Below are 15,387 nucleotides of genomic sequence, written 5' to 3'. Positions count from 1 at the left end.
TTGTGTTTGTCCTTTTCCTTTCACTCCTTTGATTTTTTCACAGTAAAAACCATTGGTAATAATAGATTTTATAAAAGAGAATAATAATAATAATAATAATAATAATAATATGCTTGAGATAACAAAACGTCCATCATCCAAGCACAGCATGGTGCCCTGGAGCGATTCTCACATTCGGCATGTTTTGTGTTTTGTATACATTTTTCAGTAATAGCAGTGTAGACCGTTGTAAGCAGAGGCTTGCCTGAAGGATGGATCCAATCTTGACTGCATGTTGATAAATAACCTCTGAGGTTTCCTGTTCTGATGAGCCCTGGAGATACGCATCTCTATGGCTTATCCGAGTGTCATTTTTAAACGACCATCTGAGAAAGCATTTATTTATCATTTCATACCCTCAGAGGCTTGTGGAAAATGTCAAGCAGTTATGATTTATCACACATTTCGTGTTAAGTCTGTGTTTGGACGCCTCTGGGTTTGAGATGCTGATCAAAAACAGTCTGTAGACATCCTTATTCACGTTTTTAGGCCATCCTGGAGAGGGCCTGTTTCTTTTCGCACACTAGGCCACACGTTGGGTAAAGGGGCCCAGACAAGGTGTGTCAGAAACACCATTTGTGTCTCAACAGTGTCAGTCTCTAGCCATCCTAATCCATGATTTTAGGCCGTCCTGGAGAGTGCCTGTTTCTTTCACACACTGGGCAGCACGCTGGGTAAAGGAGCCTAGAAAAGGCCCCCAGTGTGTCGGAAACACCATTTGTGTCTCAGCAGTGGCTGGCATTGTTCTCAGAGCCCAGTTCTGCTTAGCTCCGCTCACACTGGGTCAGAGAGAGAGAGAGAGAGAGAGAGAGAGATGGCCAAGTCTCCAGCTGCTTCCAATTCCCACAAGCCCTACTACACGATTGAGATGCATGTGCATAATGCATGATGATTTGCTACAAGTAAGTGTGATTGTGTGTGTGTGTGGTTGTGTGTGTGTGTGTGTGTGTGTGTGTGTATGAGACATTGCTTGCTAGTCTTGTGATTTTCTTTGTGTGATCGAGCATGTGTGGGTGGGTGTGCATGTACATCTAAGCTCATGTGCCTGTGTGTGTGCATGCGTGTGTGTGTGTGTGTACACATGTGTGTGTGTGCGTGTGTGTGTGTGTGCATCGTGATCAACATCATGACTAAGAGACCTGGTACAGTGCTGCGCTGTAGGACTCCTGATGCCAAGTCCCAGCAGATGCTCCTATCTCTCTCTCTATCTCTCTCAACACGCTTCCATCTACAGCAGCAACTTTGAACTGCTTGCTTCATGTACAGCCGTGCATCATCATTGGGGTTAGCAGACTGACTGATGAAAGGATTGTGTTAGTATTCTGAGGTGCAGAGGAGTGTGGGGAGGTTGTACGTGCTGTATTCCATTTTACTCTTTAGGTCTTAATCCTGTAGTGTCTCTTTCTGTATCTCTCTCTTCAGTTCAGTGTCTGTCTCTTCCTCTACTGATCTCACTCTTGCTCTCTCGTTTCTGTCTCTTCCTCTCCTGATCTCACTCTTGCTCTCTCGTTTCTGTCTCTTCCTCTCCTGATCTCACTCTTGCTCTCTCGTTTCTGTCTCTTCCTCTCCTGATCTCACTCTTGCTCTCTCGTTTCTGTCTCTTCCTCTACTGATCTCACTCTTGCTCTCTCGTTTCTGTCTCTTCCTCTCCTGATCTCACTCTTGCTCTCTCGTTTCTGTCTCTTCCTCTCCTGATCTCACTCTTGCTCTCTCGTTTCTGTCTCTTCCTCTCCTGATCTCACTCTTGCTCTCTCGTTTTGCTCTCTGCCTCTATCACTCGTTCTCTTTGGGGTCTTTGGATCGGCACTTTTACGGATATTTCTTTAAACACCCGTCTCAAGGCAAAACTGACCTCCTCCGGCAATTACTCTGAAATGGGGACCTCGTGGACATCGCTCTAGAAAAAAACGTCTGTCAGTCATGTGACCCCGCTGTGTAATTTAGAACTGTGTTCTTCGGTTCCTCAGTTTCTCTACTGTCTCAGACAATGTGTTCCTGTTCTTCTTTTCCACACACACACACACACACACACATGTGCACACACACGCACACACGTACACGCACACACACACACACACACACACACACACATACGTGTACAGATCCAGTTGGCGGAGGTGGAGCAGGCGTCTCTGATGTCGGAGCAGCTGTCTGATAAGTCGTCCTCGCTGGCGCTACCTGATGACCTCAGCCTGGACGACCACAGTGTGTACCAGCTGCTCGTCAGGGACAGCAAGGTTGGGAGGCTTGATGGACACACACACACACACACACACACACACACACACACACACTTAGACACAGACCCCTTGCATATTCAGACACATACACACACACAATCTTCCATTCTATATGCAGCTGTTGTCAATCATTACAGGAGGGACCTTTTATAGATGTGGGTACCCTACACCTAATTCTGATCTGTAAACAGCTCATTGATCTCCATTTACACGCCTAATTTATTGATTGCATAATCAATGTTCCCACTTCAACTCTGCTTGTGATTTAATCAAACGCAGCTCACTGCCTGCATATGCTATTGAAGATCACAAGCCCCGTAATAGGTTGAATGAATCCACCTGGCTTATTGATTTTATGAATTAGCAATATGACCATGACCATATCTTTATCACCTTCATAATGAAACAAGTCAGGTGAGGGAGTGAATGAGTCAACGTGTTTTAATCAAATGTCTTGTACCTGTGGGAGATTTGGCTTCTAGTAAGCCTACTAAAAAAAACAGCAGAAAGAAATGGTAGAAGGTGGTATAGGGGAAAAAACAGCATTCAGACATTTCTCTTAGGGATGGTCGATGATGAGGGGGGAAAATACACACTTTTAGACATCTCTCTTAGGGATGGAGAAGGATTGCCTTGACACAAACTAGCATAAGGCTACCTCTGTCATGTTTCACCAAAGCCTTAAACTTAATAGCATTGCAAGACATTCCCTGAGAGGCCCTGTGTGTGGATTTGCACAGAGACTAACCTTGACAGAATGCTAATTAGGCTTAAAACATGAGGCTACGGCTACATCATTCCAGGCCGCCACAGCATGCAAGCAGAGGCTAAAACCCATCTGAATGCTAATGTAACCTCGGCTTAAACCACAGACGGAACCCCTACTGTCATTTACATAAACACACACACACACACACGCCAGCTGTCTGAATGCTAATGTGATTTAGCGCTAGTGTAACGGAGGCCATACTGGTAGGGTGAGCAACCTTCTTTCCCTGATGTCTCAGAAGATGTTCATACACAGCTATCAGTAATACCCAGGCTAGCGTGCCTGCGGCTAGCCTAGCCCCTGAAGGTAGCAGGTTCAATCCCAGTGTGAGACTGAAGCGCAGGTCATGCTAGGCTAACGCTGCTGTATCTGTCTTTTGTGTGGCGCTCAGGAGGAGCGGGGGAGCAGTGACTCCCACAGCTCGGAGGAGCTCCGGAGCAGCCAGGCCCACTGCGGGGGCTCACAGCCCCACAGCCCCCGGAGGGAGGAGGGGGAGACGGGCCTCCTGGACGTGGGCCTGGGCCCTCAGAGTCCAGTCCAGCGCCTCCTGCTGCAGCAGCACCAGCACACCCCAACGCACAGCCGAGGTAAACCACCAACACTCCAGAAGAACCCCAACACCCTCCCCCCCGCCTCAATTAATCTCTCCTGCTCCATCCATCTTGTAACCGTAGTTTCTGTCTCCAATTCGCTCATCACTGTAGTGTTTCTGCCACCTCTACCTGCACCACACCCTGAGGGCTCAAAACACATTAAAAACACTCAGGAGTCATTCATTTATGAACTGTTAGCACTCTATCCACAGATGTGTAGTCAGAGAGCTGATTCTTTACTATCCTCTGATGAAAAGTCCATAAAGAAACATTAGAGCATCGAGTGTGGAGGCTTTTTGCCGTGTACCCCATCCCAGAGCCAATTGACCGACCACCATCCATTCAGCCATCTGACCTCCGTATCTCCCTGGCAGATGGTGGGCAGCTTGGCGGCCACATCGGCGGTGCGGGTGGTGGCGGAGGCGGCGGAGCTGGTGGAGGGGTCAGCAGCAGCAGGGGTGCCTCTCCTCTGTTCCACCTCCCCGCCGAGTTCTTCCACCCGGCCTCAGCCGTGCCCCAGGGGAGTCCGGCGGCGGCGGCAGCAGCGGGCGTAGCGGCGGACCGCATGGGCGCCTGGCTGACCTCGCCGGCCTCCTGGGCCTCCCTCAGGTCCCCGGGGGCCAACAGCAGAGTCATCGGCTCACAGGTGAGTGAGTGACCGAATGTGTCCAGCAATAAGACAACTGATGAGTTGCGTTAACAATTACATTACATTTTTATGCAACATTACTGACTTTTAGACCTTGAGTGATAAGTTGAGTCATTTGAGTTGAGTTGAGTTATTTTTTTAGTCCAGAGTCCGTGTCTAAATCAGCTGGTAATTGATTACAGATACTGTACAGTAGGAGACACTGGAGATTGGTCTCAACACCACCACTGAAATAACAACAATAAACACCACCTGCCAGTAATAAGTGATGCGGTTCTCCAGGCAAGTGCTAAATCGCGTGATGACATTTGCGAGTCCTAGAGAGAACCTTGAGACCCTGTGCTGAGTGACAGGCCTGTGACCGGTGTGGATGAAGTCACCCAGGCAAACTCCATTACCGAGGTTCGGAATCTGTGAAGAGGCCACTTTATGTAGTTCAGGACACAGCTGGGTGTGTTGTTCACTGACCCCTTACACCTCTTAGGACAAAGTGGGTCTTAACAGCTAAAAGCCATCTGCTCCATCATAGTTTTTTCTTTTCGTAGATTCTTTTTTCACTTTCTGGTCTCTCCGTTCATATAACCTCTATTTTTCTCCTTCTTTCTCTTCCTTCCTTCCTACCCTCACCCTTTCTCTCCCTTATTTTCCCCTTTATTATCTTTACCCCCCTGCTCTCTCTCTCTCTCCCCCCTCTCTCTCTCCCTTTCTTTCTGTCTCTCTCTCTCTCTAACTCTCTCTCTCCCTTTCTTTCTCTCTTTCTCTCTGTCTCTCTCCCTTTCTCTCCCCCCCCCCCCTCTCTCTCTTTCTCTCTCTCTCTCTCTCTCTCTCTCTCTCTCTCTCTCTCTAACTCTTTCTCTCCCTCTCTCCCTCTCTCTAACTCTTTCTCTCTGCTTTCAGCACCAGTCCCACAGCGACTCCTCCTTGGCCACGGGCAGCTCAGAGGGCAGCCTGCAGACCACCCTGGAGGAAAGGCTGAGCTTCAGCATCTCCCCACCACCGCCGCCACCACCCCTGTCGTCCTCATCGTCACGGGACCGGGACCCGGCCTCGCCTCGGCCGGTGCTCTGCCCAGTCCCCCTCCCCATCCCCCCGCCGCCCGCCACCCCTTCCCCCCGCCGGCAGCAGCGGTGTGGGGCCAAACCGTCTGGCGCCAGCGTCCCCCTCCAGGCCACCAGGGGCCACCAGCGGAGCCAGAGCAGTTGTGGGGGCAGCAGCGGTAGCCCTGGCGGCCCGCGGCAGGACTCCATGGACCCCTCGGACAACGACGACGCTGGCGCGATGGGTTTGGCCACGATGGCGGGCACTGGCACGGCAGACTGCGGCCAGGCGGGCACCAACAGCGAACACTTGTCGGAGGCACTCAGCAGCCTGTCGCTCTCGTCGCTGCGCTGCTCTGGCTCGCTGGCGCCCCCGCTGGCCAAGAAGTGTAACAGCACGGGGAGCCTGGAACAGGGCGGGAGCGCCGTGTCGGCCCGGGGAGGCAAAGACTCCAGGCAGCTGGACGGTATGGACCCCCAGGGGTACCTGCCTGCCCCATGGACGGGGGAGGTGGAGGAGAGGGGCACGGCTGGGCGGGGGGGTGACCAGGGGGTGCCACCAGCAGGGTGCTTGGGGGTGAAAGGCAGCAGCCAGACCTTGGACGCCGGCTCTCGGAAGAACAGATGAAACCTGTCACGTGACCCCCCCCCCCCCCCCCCTCTCTCTCCCTCTATTTCTCTTTGATCCCCCTTTTCCTCCGCTTGTGCTCCTACTCTATTCCGGAACGTTCCCGTGAACTTCACCTCCCAACTCTCGTGGCACGTTCCCCTGTGTTTTCCAGTACCATCTCAGCGAATGGCCACCATGCTGCTGCTGCTGCTTCTGCTGCTCACAGACTTGGGAAATGTTCCATGGGGCTCACAGGAGTTTCGAACGGAGAAAAGCCAGAACTGCTAGGAGTGATTTCCCTCCCTCCCTCCCTTCTGTGTTATGGCTGTAGAGATCCATGCGTTCAGTGGAATTAGCTGGGTTGCAGGAAGTCAAGATGGCTGTCATGCTAGTCTCTTTGTATTTGCGACTAAAAAGGAAAGAGAGAGAAAAACAGTCAGAAAAGTCATTGCAGCATCACTAACTGAGGCTGAATTTTTCAGCATCAGCCTACAAATGTGGAGGTTTTAGCTGCAAAGAAGGTGGAGAGGAACTCGTGAGGGTGGTTGTTTGTTTTGTTTTCTCACCGTACACTTTGACACACACACGGGAAAAAAAAAAACATTTGTTAAAAAAAAAAAAAACGCATACGGTCTTTCTGATGAGATTTGTACTGTACGTTTTCTATTACCCACGATTAGTAGCAACGAATGACCTTTTCAACACTATGTCATCTTTGAGAGGGTGACAAGCAAAACCTGTTTCCTGTCACCTCCATTTTATATGACCTTGTTAGACTTATTGTGTGTGTGTGTGTGTGTGTGTATGGGTTGAGGGGGAAAGTGTGCACAAAAGCATGTCTGAATTTTGAGAAGTTATTAATGTAGGGAAAAAAGACCTGGACCGTAGATTTATTAGTGTTGGAGATTAGAGGGAGGCTTATGCAGAATGAACTGATCATTCTTGTGACAGTAGAAAAAAAAATCAGTTCTGCTTAGAACAGGCAACCAGCAATGAACTGCCACAAAATGGATCCCCTTCTTTCAGTCCTCCATGATGATGTCTTGTTTCCTTTATGCGTCTGTGCCTCAAGTTCTGCATACAATGCACATGTATCTCATTCATTCTCTCTATCTTTCCGTCTCTCCCACACACACACACACACACACACATGCACACACTCTCAGCAGAGGTTAGTTTCCACTATATTGATTAGTTTGACAAAGCCAATATTTCAACCTTTAGCATAGCTGATTCTCAGAGCTTCACTGTACCGCTGCAGTTAGAGGGAGAAGAGGAAAATATATTTTGATTATGAAAAGCATTCATGCATAGTGTCGTGATGATGTGGAGTACTCGTAATGGTATAACAATGATGGACTCCGTACCGTAGAATTGAGTGTTTTCAGGATATGTGACCATATAGTAGCCTACAGTATATTGTAGTTCTTCAAGACTCCGCAGAAAACCCATTAGAAGGTCTACATTCAAGCGCTGCAACAAAGTCCAGAACGAGTTGCATGTTGGCTTTCATTTATTTCATTTCAAAGAAAACAAATGATTAAAACGAAAAAACGAAATTTGGTGTTAGCAATGTTTTGAACTGTGGTTACAGGAATAGACACGGTTTTTGGTAGGTTATGCAGTAGGCAGCACAGCTTTGTACCGCAGGTAGCCTACAATGTTGGCCTGCTGAAAAAGGACAGGATTTATTGGACAATGCATCTGAAAATGCATCAATATCTGGTGAGCAGTTGGACCAGTGTGTCAGCAGTATTTAGTTCACCGGGATAAGTAGCTGTTTCTCTCACGCCGTTTGACAAGCCTCCCCTTCTTCTCTGCCATGCGAACATAAAGAGCGTGTCAACTCTGGTGAGGGTTTAACGTTTAATCCAATTCCCATGCCGCCATCAAAAGAGAGCAATGGTAGGCGGATTTGAAGCGACGGTAAGCTTGACGGGCTTGGCGCTGTTTGTGACGATCTGTCACAAACGTTTCACACCACCATCACCCATACCCAATAACAACAAAAATGAGATGCGTTATTCTTCCACACGAGAGGGGTGAAGTGTGATCTCCTTAGTTTGCGTAATTCCTTCTTGAGTAACCTGCTGCTTTTGTCGCGGGTGCCTTTGTTGATATTGGCTTTTGTTGTAGTTCAATCTGGTGCACTTTATGGTGGAGCTGTTTTCTCATTTCAAACATCACTGATGATTTAAGATGGGGCGAGTTGGTGGCGGCCTCCACATGTTCGATTCTGATGTGGAGAGAGAGGGAGGGGAGTTTTGAGATGTTATGTTTCTAAGGAGGCAGATTAAGATGCAACGAATCGGAGTACTTTGATGCAGATGCCAAGCGTTCTCTTCCAAGGCAAGACAATCTGCCAAGTTCGATCTGATAAACATGTCTAAATGTATGTGTGTGTGTGTGTGTGTGTGTGTCTGTGTGTGTGCATGTGCTGACTACATGGTTGATCTTTCCAGAATGTTCTAATGCAGTGTTTCTCAAAGTGTGGTCCGCAAGCTATCCTAAGTGGTCTGTGAGCAGACATGGTAAAATATATGATAGGCCTATAGATGAGTTGTCTATGTAAGATATGTCAGTTTAAATCATATGAATCCTCTGATATAATAAGCAAAGTGCAAAGACAATAAGCAAGGTGATTCAGTGAGTAGGCCGATTGTGTAGGCTAATATACTGTTGAAGTAGGTCTAATTTGTTTTTTTTTAGCTAGGTGGTCCGTGCGTTTCTTTTTTATTGGTTAAGTGGTCCTTCGTCTGAAAAAGTTTGAGAAACACTGTTCTAATGGGTGTTGTTGAGCCTCAGCCAGCACACGTGTTCTTGTTAGATTGCAGTTAAGTGACTTGTTAGATGCCGTTAAGTGAGCCTAAACATGGACCCTCTCCCTATCTCTCTCTCTCCCTCTTCCTCTCCTATGGATACGCAGTGATGTTTACGTTTTGGTTGAGTTACTGTAATAAGCTGTATCATGATGCCATAAACTGGTCAAGTGTTCTATGTTCTCAGACCAGACATTTTCTCTCCACATACCCTAAGGACACCCAAATCCTACCTGACAAAGTGCATTGTTGCTACTGTCTCATTTATTTTCTTCCAAGCTGGAAAACATTAGAAACTCTTGTGTCAGTCTTGTGTTGTTGACATCTCCTCCTACATATTGCATTGATACAGGTGATCTCTGACTACATGACAAGCAACCAGCCTTATGTCCATCTACCACAACAGCCTGAATGTATTCCCCTCTGGGTATAGACTAAGCAGGTAATTCCTACTCCCCAGACCTATTTGTTTTCAAACAACACTTCCCAGGGCCCACCTCTCTTCCTGGTTCTGGTGGTCCCTTCCGTTCCAAAACAAACAGCCTCTCCAGTGTGGCTCGTTTGCTTGTTTGAAGTGTGTCCATGGTAACAGGAGCTAGGTGACAGGTGGGCATCCGAGCTGGGGCTCCCTTAGGCAGTGGAGATGCTACAGGGATGGAACTCCACGTTTCAGCTGGCAGCATCTGCACAAGAGAGAGGGATAGTGAGGAAAAGATGGAGCGAGAGAGAGAGAGAGAGAGGGAGTGAGACAGGCTGCTTCTTTCAGGGGTGCCTCTGGGCCCTCCTGTTCCAATTGATGCTGATTGGCTTTGATGGGGAGGGGGGGGGGGGGGGGTGGCATTGTTCACCAGACGAAAACACAACATGTACCAGGCAGCCAGGAAGCCCCCTGAAAGAGAAAGAAAAACATGACGGAGAGGGAGAAACGCATGACTCAGGAGAGGATGGGTGTGTACAGGGTGGAGAGAGAGGAGGACCAGCCACACCCCACCAGCATCTGGTGACCTGACCGAGAGCCAGGCTCGACATCTGCCGGCCAGCTGGACCGGGGTTTGGACCATTCCTTCATTATTTATTTGTTTATCCTGAAGTGTGTGTGTGTGTGTGTGTGTGTGTGTGTGTGTGTGTGTGTGTGTGTGTGTGTGTGTGTGTGTGTGTGTGTGTGTGTGAGCTCTGTGCGGAGGATGGCGATGGACATCTGCGCGCAGCTGGCCCTGGTCATCTGCAACCCTCATCTCTGTGAGTGACGCCTCTGTCCGTGTCTTATAGCAGGGGGCGATGGGCCCTTAGCTACCGCTAGCTGCTTGGTCCTGTTGTCTGAAGCATCATAGAGGTTTCTAAAAGTCAAGTCTGGGAGAACTTTAGCTGGCGATATTACCATATGAGTGTGTGCGAGTGTGTGTGTGTGTGTGTGTGTGTGTGTATGAGTGTGTTGTGTTTGTGTCTGTATGTATGTGTGTGTGTGTGTGTGTGTGTGTGTGTGTCTGTATGTGTGTGTGGGTAGTATCACTCTTTTTACTTGCTCGAACACAGAGTGTCAGACACCAACTGTTGCGCTCATCATTGTTGATTTTCCAGTGACAGGGGCGCCTTGGTGTCAGAATAAGCTGTCCACTCCTTGCACAGTGATGTGCTTGACCCCATTTGACGTGCCGAGTGCCCGCCGCTTGCATTGTCGGTGAGGCAACACAGTGTATCGAGAAGGGCTCTCTCTCTCTCTCTCTCTCTCTCTCTCTCTCTCTCTCTCTCTCTCTCTCTCTTTTTCTCTTTCTCTCTCTCGTCTGCCACGCCACTCAGCTCAGAGGGACGGATCTGTCACCCTGACTCAGCTCAGGATTCAGTTATCTGATATTCATCTGTCATCTGGCAGAGTCACTCCGCCAGTCACTTAACCAGCCAATCCAAAGGGGCGTGCGTGTGTGTGCGTTTGTCTGTGTGTGTGTGTGTGTGTATGTGTGTGTGTGCGTGTGTGTGTGTGTGTATGATTGTGTGAGTGTGTATGCGTGTGTGCGCGCGCAAATGTGCATGTGTGTATCTGTGTGTCAGTGAGTGCATTTCAATATGTCCTTTAGTGCAGGGAATATATTTTGACAACTGTCGCAATGGCATTCCAGAAAAAAATGCATCATGAAGAATAATTCTAATCATCTACTTACTCCCAAGGCATTTTAAAGGTTTGCAAATGCCACTACAGGATTGAGTTGAATGTAGCCCAGCTTTGCAGCAAATTACAAAAGCAAATGTTTTAATATCCCACGAGAATAAGAGGAGAATAGTGTGGCGTAGATACTGATAGCATGAGGAAGATTTGGATTCTCTTTTGGACTGTAAGACAAGATAGAAACTGGCCATTTAATTTGAAATTCTAATTTAAAATTCTAATTGTGCTGGAGCTGAACACAGAAAGCGAGTTAATTAGCCCCAGTCAGCATGCATTCATTGGCTTAGGCTGGGCCCCCAGCTATTCTTTTTGGCAGCCTGATATTTGTTTGTGCTTACTGTAGATATTTGGCTCATGCCACAACCAAGAGGTAGTCAGAGATATGTGGGCCTCTCAAATCCAATAGCAAGAGAAAAACACATCAAATACAAAATGTAAGCATCCATCTCACATACCCCCAGCCACCTCAGAAGCTTGGGGGAAAGTTCACATTTTGCATTTCAGAAGTGCAAATGCTGGCAAAGAACACAAAGCGAGAGCCGTGATTGCCAGGGTCAGATGCAAATGGATGCAGCTCCCATCCCCGAGACCCCTCGGTATTGATCAAGGACTCCTGTTAGGGTGGCGGTCGGTCAAATATCAGCCGGCGTCTTGGCAAACAGGGATGTGGTCCCATATGCCGTGTGCGGACATGTCCCGCGACTGATAATGACGAGAGAGGTCGATGGCCGCCCACGGCGTTTGGGACACTTTTCGGGTCGCCTTTTGTAAATGTCACCGCACTTTTCTCCCGTTCTGAGACCTCCTCCTCCTCCTCCTTGGCCACTGCCTGCTCCTGGTTTGCCTGTCTCCAGTCCAGTGTGTTTGGGAATGTGACACACGCGTCGGTCTGTAGCTGAAGGTTTAATGTCGTTCCTCAGAGGTCATCACCCAGAATGACCCCTTCTGCATGTGTGAGTGTGGCATTTTTCCCAAAAGCCTCTGAGTATCTGCACCCGAGGTGTATCACGGCAAACAGCTGGGCTCTTTGCAGTGATGGGCAATTTAGACAGATCGTCAGCAGTTCCCCTAACCTCCCAAGTCATTTAAGACCATCATAATCCAGAAGAGACAGTTAAAAAAATATCAGACGATGCCTCGGAGGCCTGTCAGAGCACAAATGGCCGAATCCATCTTCATTTCTCCCCAAACATGCCCTAATGGCTGCCACCCGTTTACACTGACGTATTTATGGCAGCGTCTCTGTGAAATGTCTCCGTGTATTTTCGATCTGTACTAGTATCAGACAAAGCATAAACTCCAATGCAAGGATTCACGCTTTTTATATGTGGTTCAATTCTTTACCTAACCTAAAGTCGGTTATTCCTACAAAGCCTACTAATGTTTAATTGCATTAATATTAATGAGCAATTATCTTGTATGCATAGCCTACTGTATGTTACATTTGTAGATCAGTGTATCTATAGACAATTCAAGGTGGCGGTTATGTGTGAGATTAGCACTCATTCCACATAGGTGCCACAAAGTCCCAGCAGCCTTTTCCACTCTCCAGTGGCTGTGACGAGCTACAGGCCACCACTGTGTGAGGTGATCCGAACCCTGTGGCCTTTTTAAGTGGCCGTCCAGTCGTGTGTATCACCGTCTGTATGGCATCCAGCAAATCCAGCCACACACACACACACAAAAAAAATAAATAAATAAAAGAATAACGGTGTTTGAATAGTCTCCTCATTTGTCCTCAGACATTTTTTTGTTCCCCAGTACAAGTGCTTATCAATATGCACGAGTGTGTCTGGAGCATGAGAAGGGGTTGAGGCAGAGGGGCCGACGGGGTCTCAGTGAATTAAATTTGTCCGCCACCTCCCCCACTGCCTGTCCTCTGTAATTACAGTGGGGGTTAATGATGTTTGGGATGGAGAGATTGGTAGGGCCCTTTTAGAGCCTATTTGTTCCCAGCCATAAAGGACAACACCATCCATCTCGGCCCCGCCCTCACACGGCCCCCTGCAGGAAATGAGGTCACTGGGCAAAGGCGCTCCCTTTTCTCCTCGCAGAAATTGGCATGAGTGTAGATTTTTGGTGCTCGGATGAGACCTGGCAATTTTTCCCCCCCGTCTTTTCACATTATCATTCCGTTTCTCTCTTTCTCTCATTCTCAACTGTTCTCTCTCTCTTTCTCTCTCTCCTTTTATTTCTCTCTTATTCTCTTCCCATTCCTGACTGTTTTCATGAACCTAATGAGGTCTTAAACATCCCAACCCAAAAAGGAACAACGCCTCTTTTACTCCTACTGGTGAAAACAGTCTGACGAAACGAGGAGAAAGGTTTGTTGTTTCATTTAACAGTGGAATTATGGCAATGTGTTTTCGACAACAATGTTCTGCTCCATAATTGGACCCCTCTTTGGCCCTGTGAAGTGTGTTTAAGGCATTCAAATCAATTATCTTATCATTGCTACAGTGTGTTTGTGTGTGTGTGTATGTGTGTGTGTCAGGCTGCCATTTGGTGTGCTTTCCTGTGATATACAACTTTGATAGACCCTAGATGAGCTTCTCGGTTGTGGGTGACATGCTGAATCTGTTCTGCTTGACAAAGAAAAAGGATGCGAAGGTGTGTGTGTGTGTGTACTTTTGAGTGTGTACGATGTGTGCCGATCAGATAGAAATGTGATGAAGTGGGGAGAGTCTCATGTTTGTCAGATCGTGGGCGCCCTTTGATCATCTTTCGTCTTCGCTCCACACCTTACCCGTCAGGCCTGTGGTGATTGGCTGCTGCTGTGTGCCTCTTGTATGTGTCACAATGGATGTCCTCACTGTCACCCTCTGATGCATGTGTATAAGCAGAGACCCACAGACACCCTGACAGATGTGTCCACTGACAAACACGCATTTGCATCACTTGAATTGCTGTCAGGTTATTAAATAGATCGAAAGCTGTTTTCTTCAGACTATGGTGTCTAAGAGGAGATCAATATTCTGAACTATGTAGTTAAACTGTGAGGCTCCTTGTCACCGGGAAATAAATAGCCTAAGGGGACATGAGCAAAAAAAAATCTAAAGTTTAGTTTCATGTGCTCACGTGAGCACATGAAAGTTTCAGGTGAGCACATGAAAGTTTCAGGTGAGCACATGAAACTAAACTTTAGATTTTCTTTTGCTCAAGTCCCCTTAGGGGCTCTGTAGAAAGCGGATATAATGATGAAGGAAAATTAAACCGAGACCTAACTTGACACTCAAACTACTTCCAACAGGAGTTTATGTACAGTAATTACTTACTACTACAGCTCCTGCTTTTCACCTTTTCACCCAGTGGAGGTCTGCTCTGCTGCGTGGGCCATTCCTCATCAGGGCTAGTGCCTCCACATAAGCACGCAGGCACCCGTGTGTCTGTGTCTTTGTCCCGAGCACACGACTGATTCCAGATCAGCTGAAGCTTTTTTTGTGGGGGCTCCTCATCGAGCTCCTGTGTCAGCTGGCCGCCTGCTCAGGGGCTTCTGTCACAACATCTGCCACCTTGGGCTGGCAGCGCCAGGTTAATTAGCTTCCAGAGACATCTGCCGACAGAGCCCTGGGCACGCGCCAGTGGGCAGAGGTCCCGGGCAGTGCGGAGGGTAGGGACTGATACCACCCATACAGGGTCCAGCATTGGAACACACACACACACACACACACTTACACACAGGGAGGAAATGAGGTAGTGTCATGGCATTGTTGACATAGCATGAGTATGTTTGTATTTGTATCTTGCCCTCCAAATGTGGTCCAATATGTATGTATGTAGAATGAGCGTTTATGTCTGTATGTCTAAGGTCGCAAAAAAAAAAAAAAAAAGAAGATTTGATTCTCTGATTGTTGGAGGTATTCCTACATATTCCTCAATATGAAGGGAATGCCATTTGGCCTACCTGAATGTCATTCATTTGTAGTAAACCCATTCATCTTAATACATTCCCTCCCCAGAGACAAAAGAGCCACTCTTTGTTTAGTTTTGCTGTGTCTTAAGACTTAGCTCCAGACAGTCTTTAAGTAGAGGAACAACTGCTCTTGCCATGTCCTCTTTCTCACCACTCTCCACGCATGTGTAATGATGTTACTCCCCCTTCCTCTGATGCAGTGGACTTATTTAACAAATAAAGGTCAGTCACATCCTTAAATTAGATAAATATTGATTTGTTTTTTGAGTGTAGAGGGGAATTAGTAGATCAGCTTCAGGTGGAGGAAAGAGAGATTCAACTCTGTTGACTTTGAATGGCAGAATCCAATCATCCCTCTCAAAGGCAATTTGCAACAAGCTAATTGAAATGATGCTATTGCATTAGCATTGCATTACAATGAACAAGCTTTGTCTTCTAGTCTGTTCCCTTTTTAACGACTGTGTTTGAAAACGTACACGTGAATCCACACACACACACACACACACACACACACACACACACACACACACACACACCATGATTAGATGAATTGTTAT

At 47.7% G+C, this 15,387-nt stretch overlaps 1 protein-coding gene across 1 annotated transcript in view; it reads left to right on the top strand.

Annotated features, from left to right (window-relative positions):
• Window positions 1-5,978, top strand: part of LOC121717933 (voltage-dependent T-type calcium channel subunit alpha-1I-like) — a 108,842-nt gene extending 102,864 nt beyond the window's left edge. The window contains 4 exon segments of the mRNA XM_042102645.1: window positions 2,142-2,276; window positions 3,440-3,635; window positions 4,016-4,287; window positions 5,188-5,978. Of these exon segments, the coding sequence (XP_041958579.1) occupies window positions 2,142-2,276; window positions 3,440-3,635; window positions 4,016-4,287; window positions 5,188-5,955 (1,371 nt within the window). The 3' untranslated portion in view covers window positions 5,956-5,978.
• Window positions 5,979-15,387: the final 9,409 nt, after the last annotated feature.

The sequence above is a fragment of the Alosa sapidissima genome, chromosome 9 (genome assembly GCF_018492685.1).
Source record: "Alosa sapidissima isolate fAloSap1 chromosome 9, fAloSap1.pri, whole genome shotgun sequence".
Taxonomy (NCBI): Eukaryota; Metazoa; Chordata; class Actinopteri; order Clupeiformes; family Clupeidae; genus Alosa; species Alosa sapidissima.
This window is presented reverse-complemented; position numbering and strand designations above follow the sequence as displayed.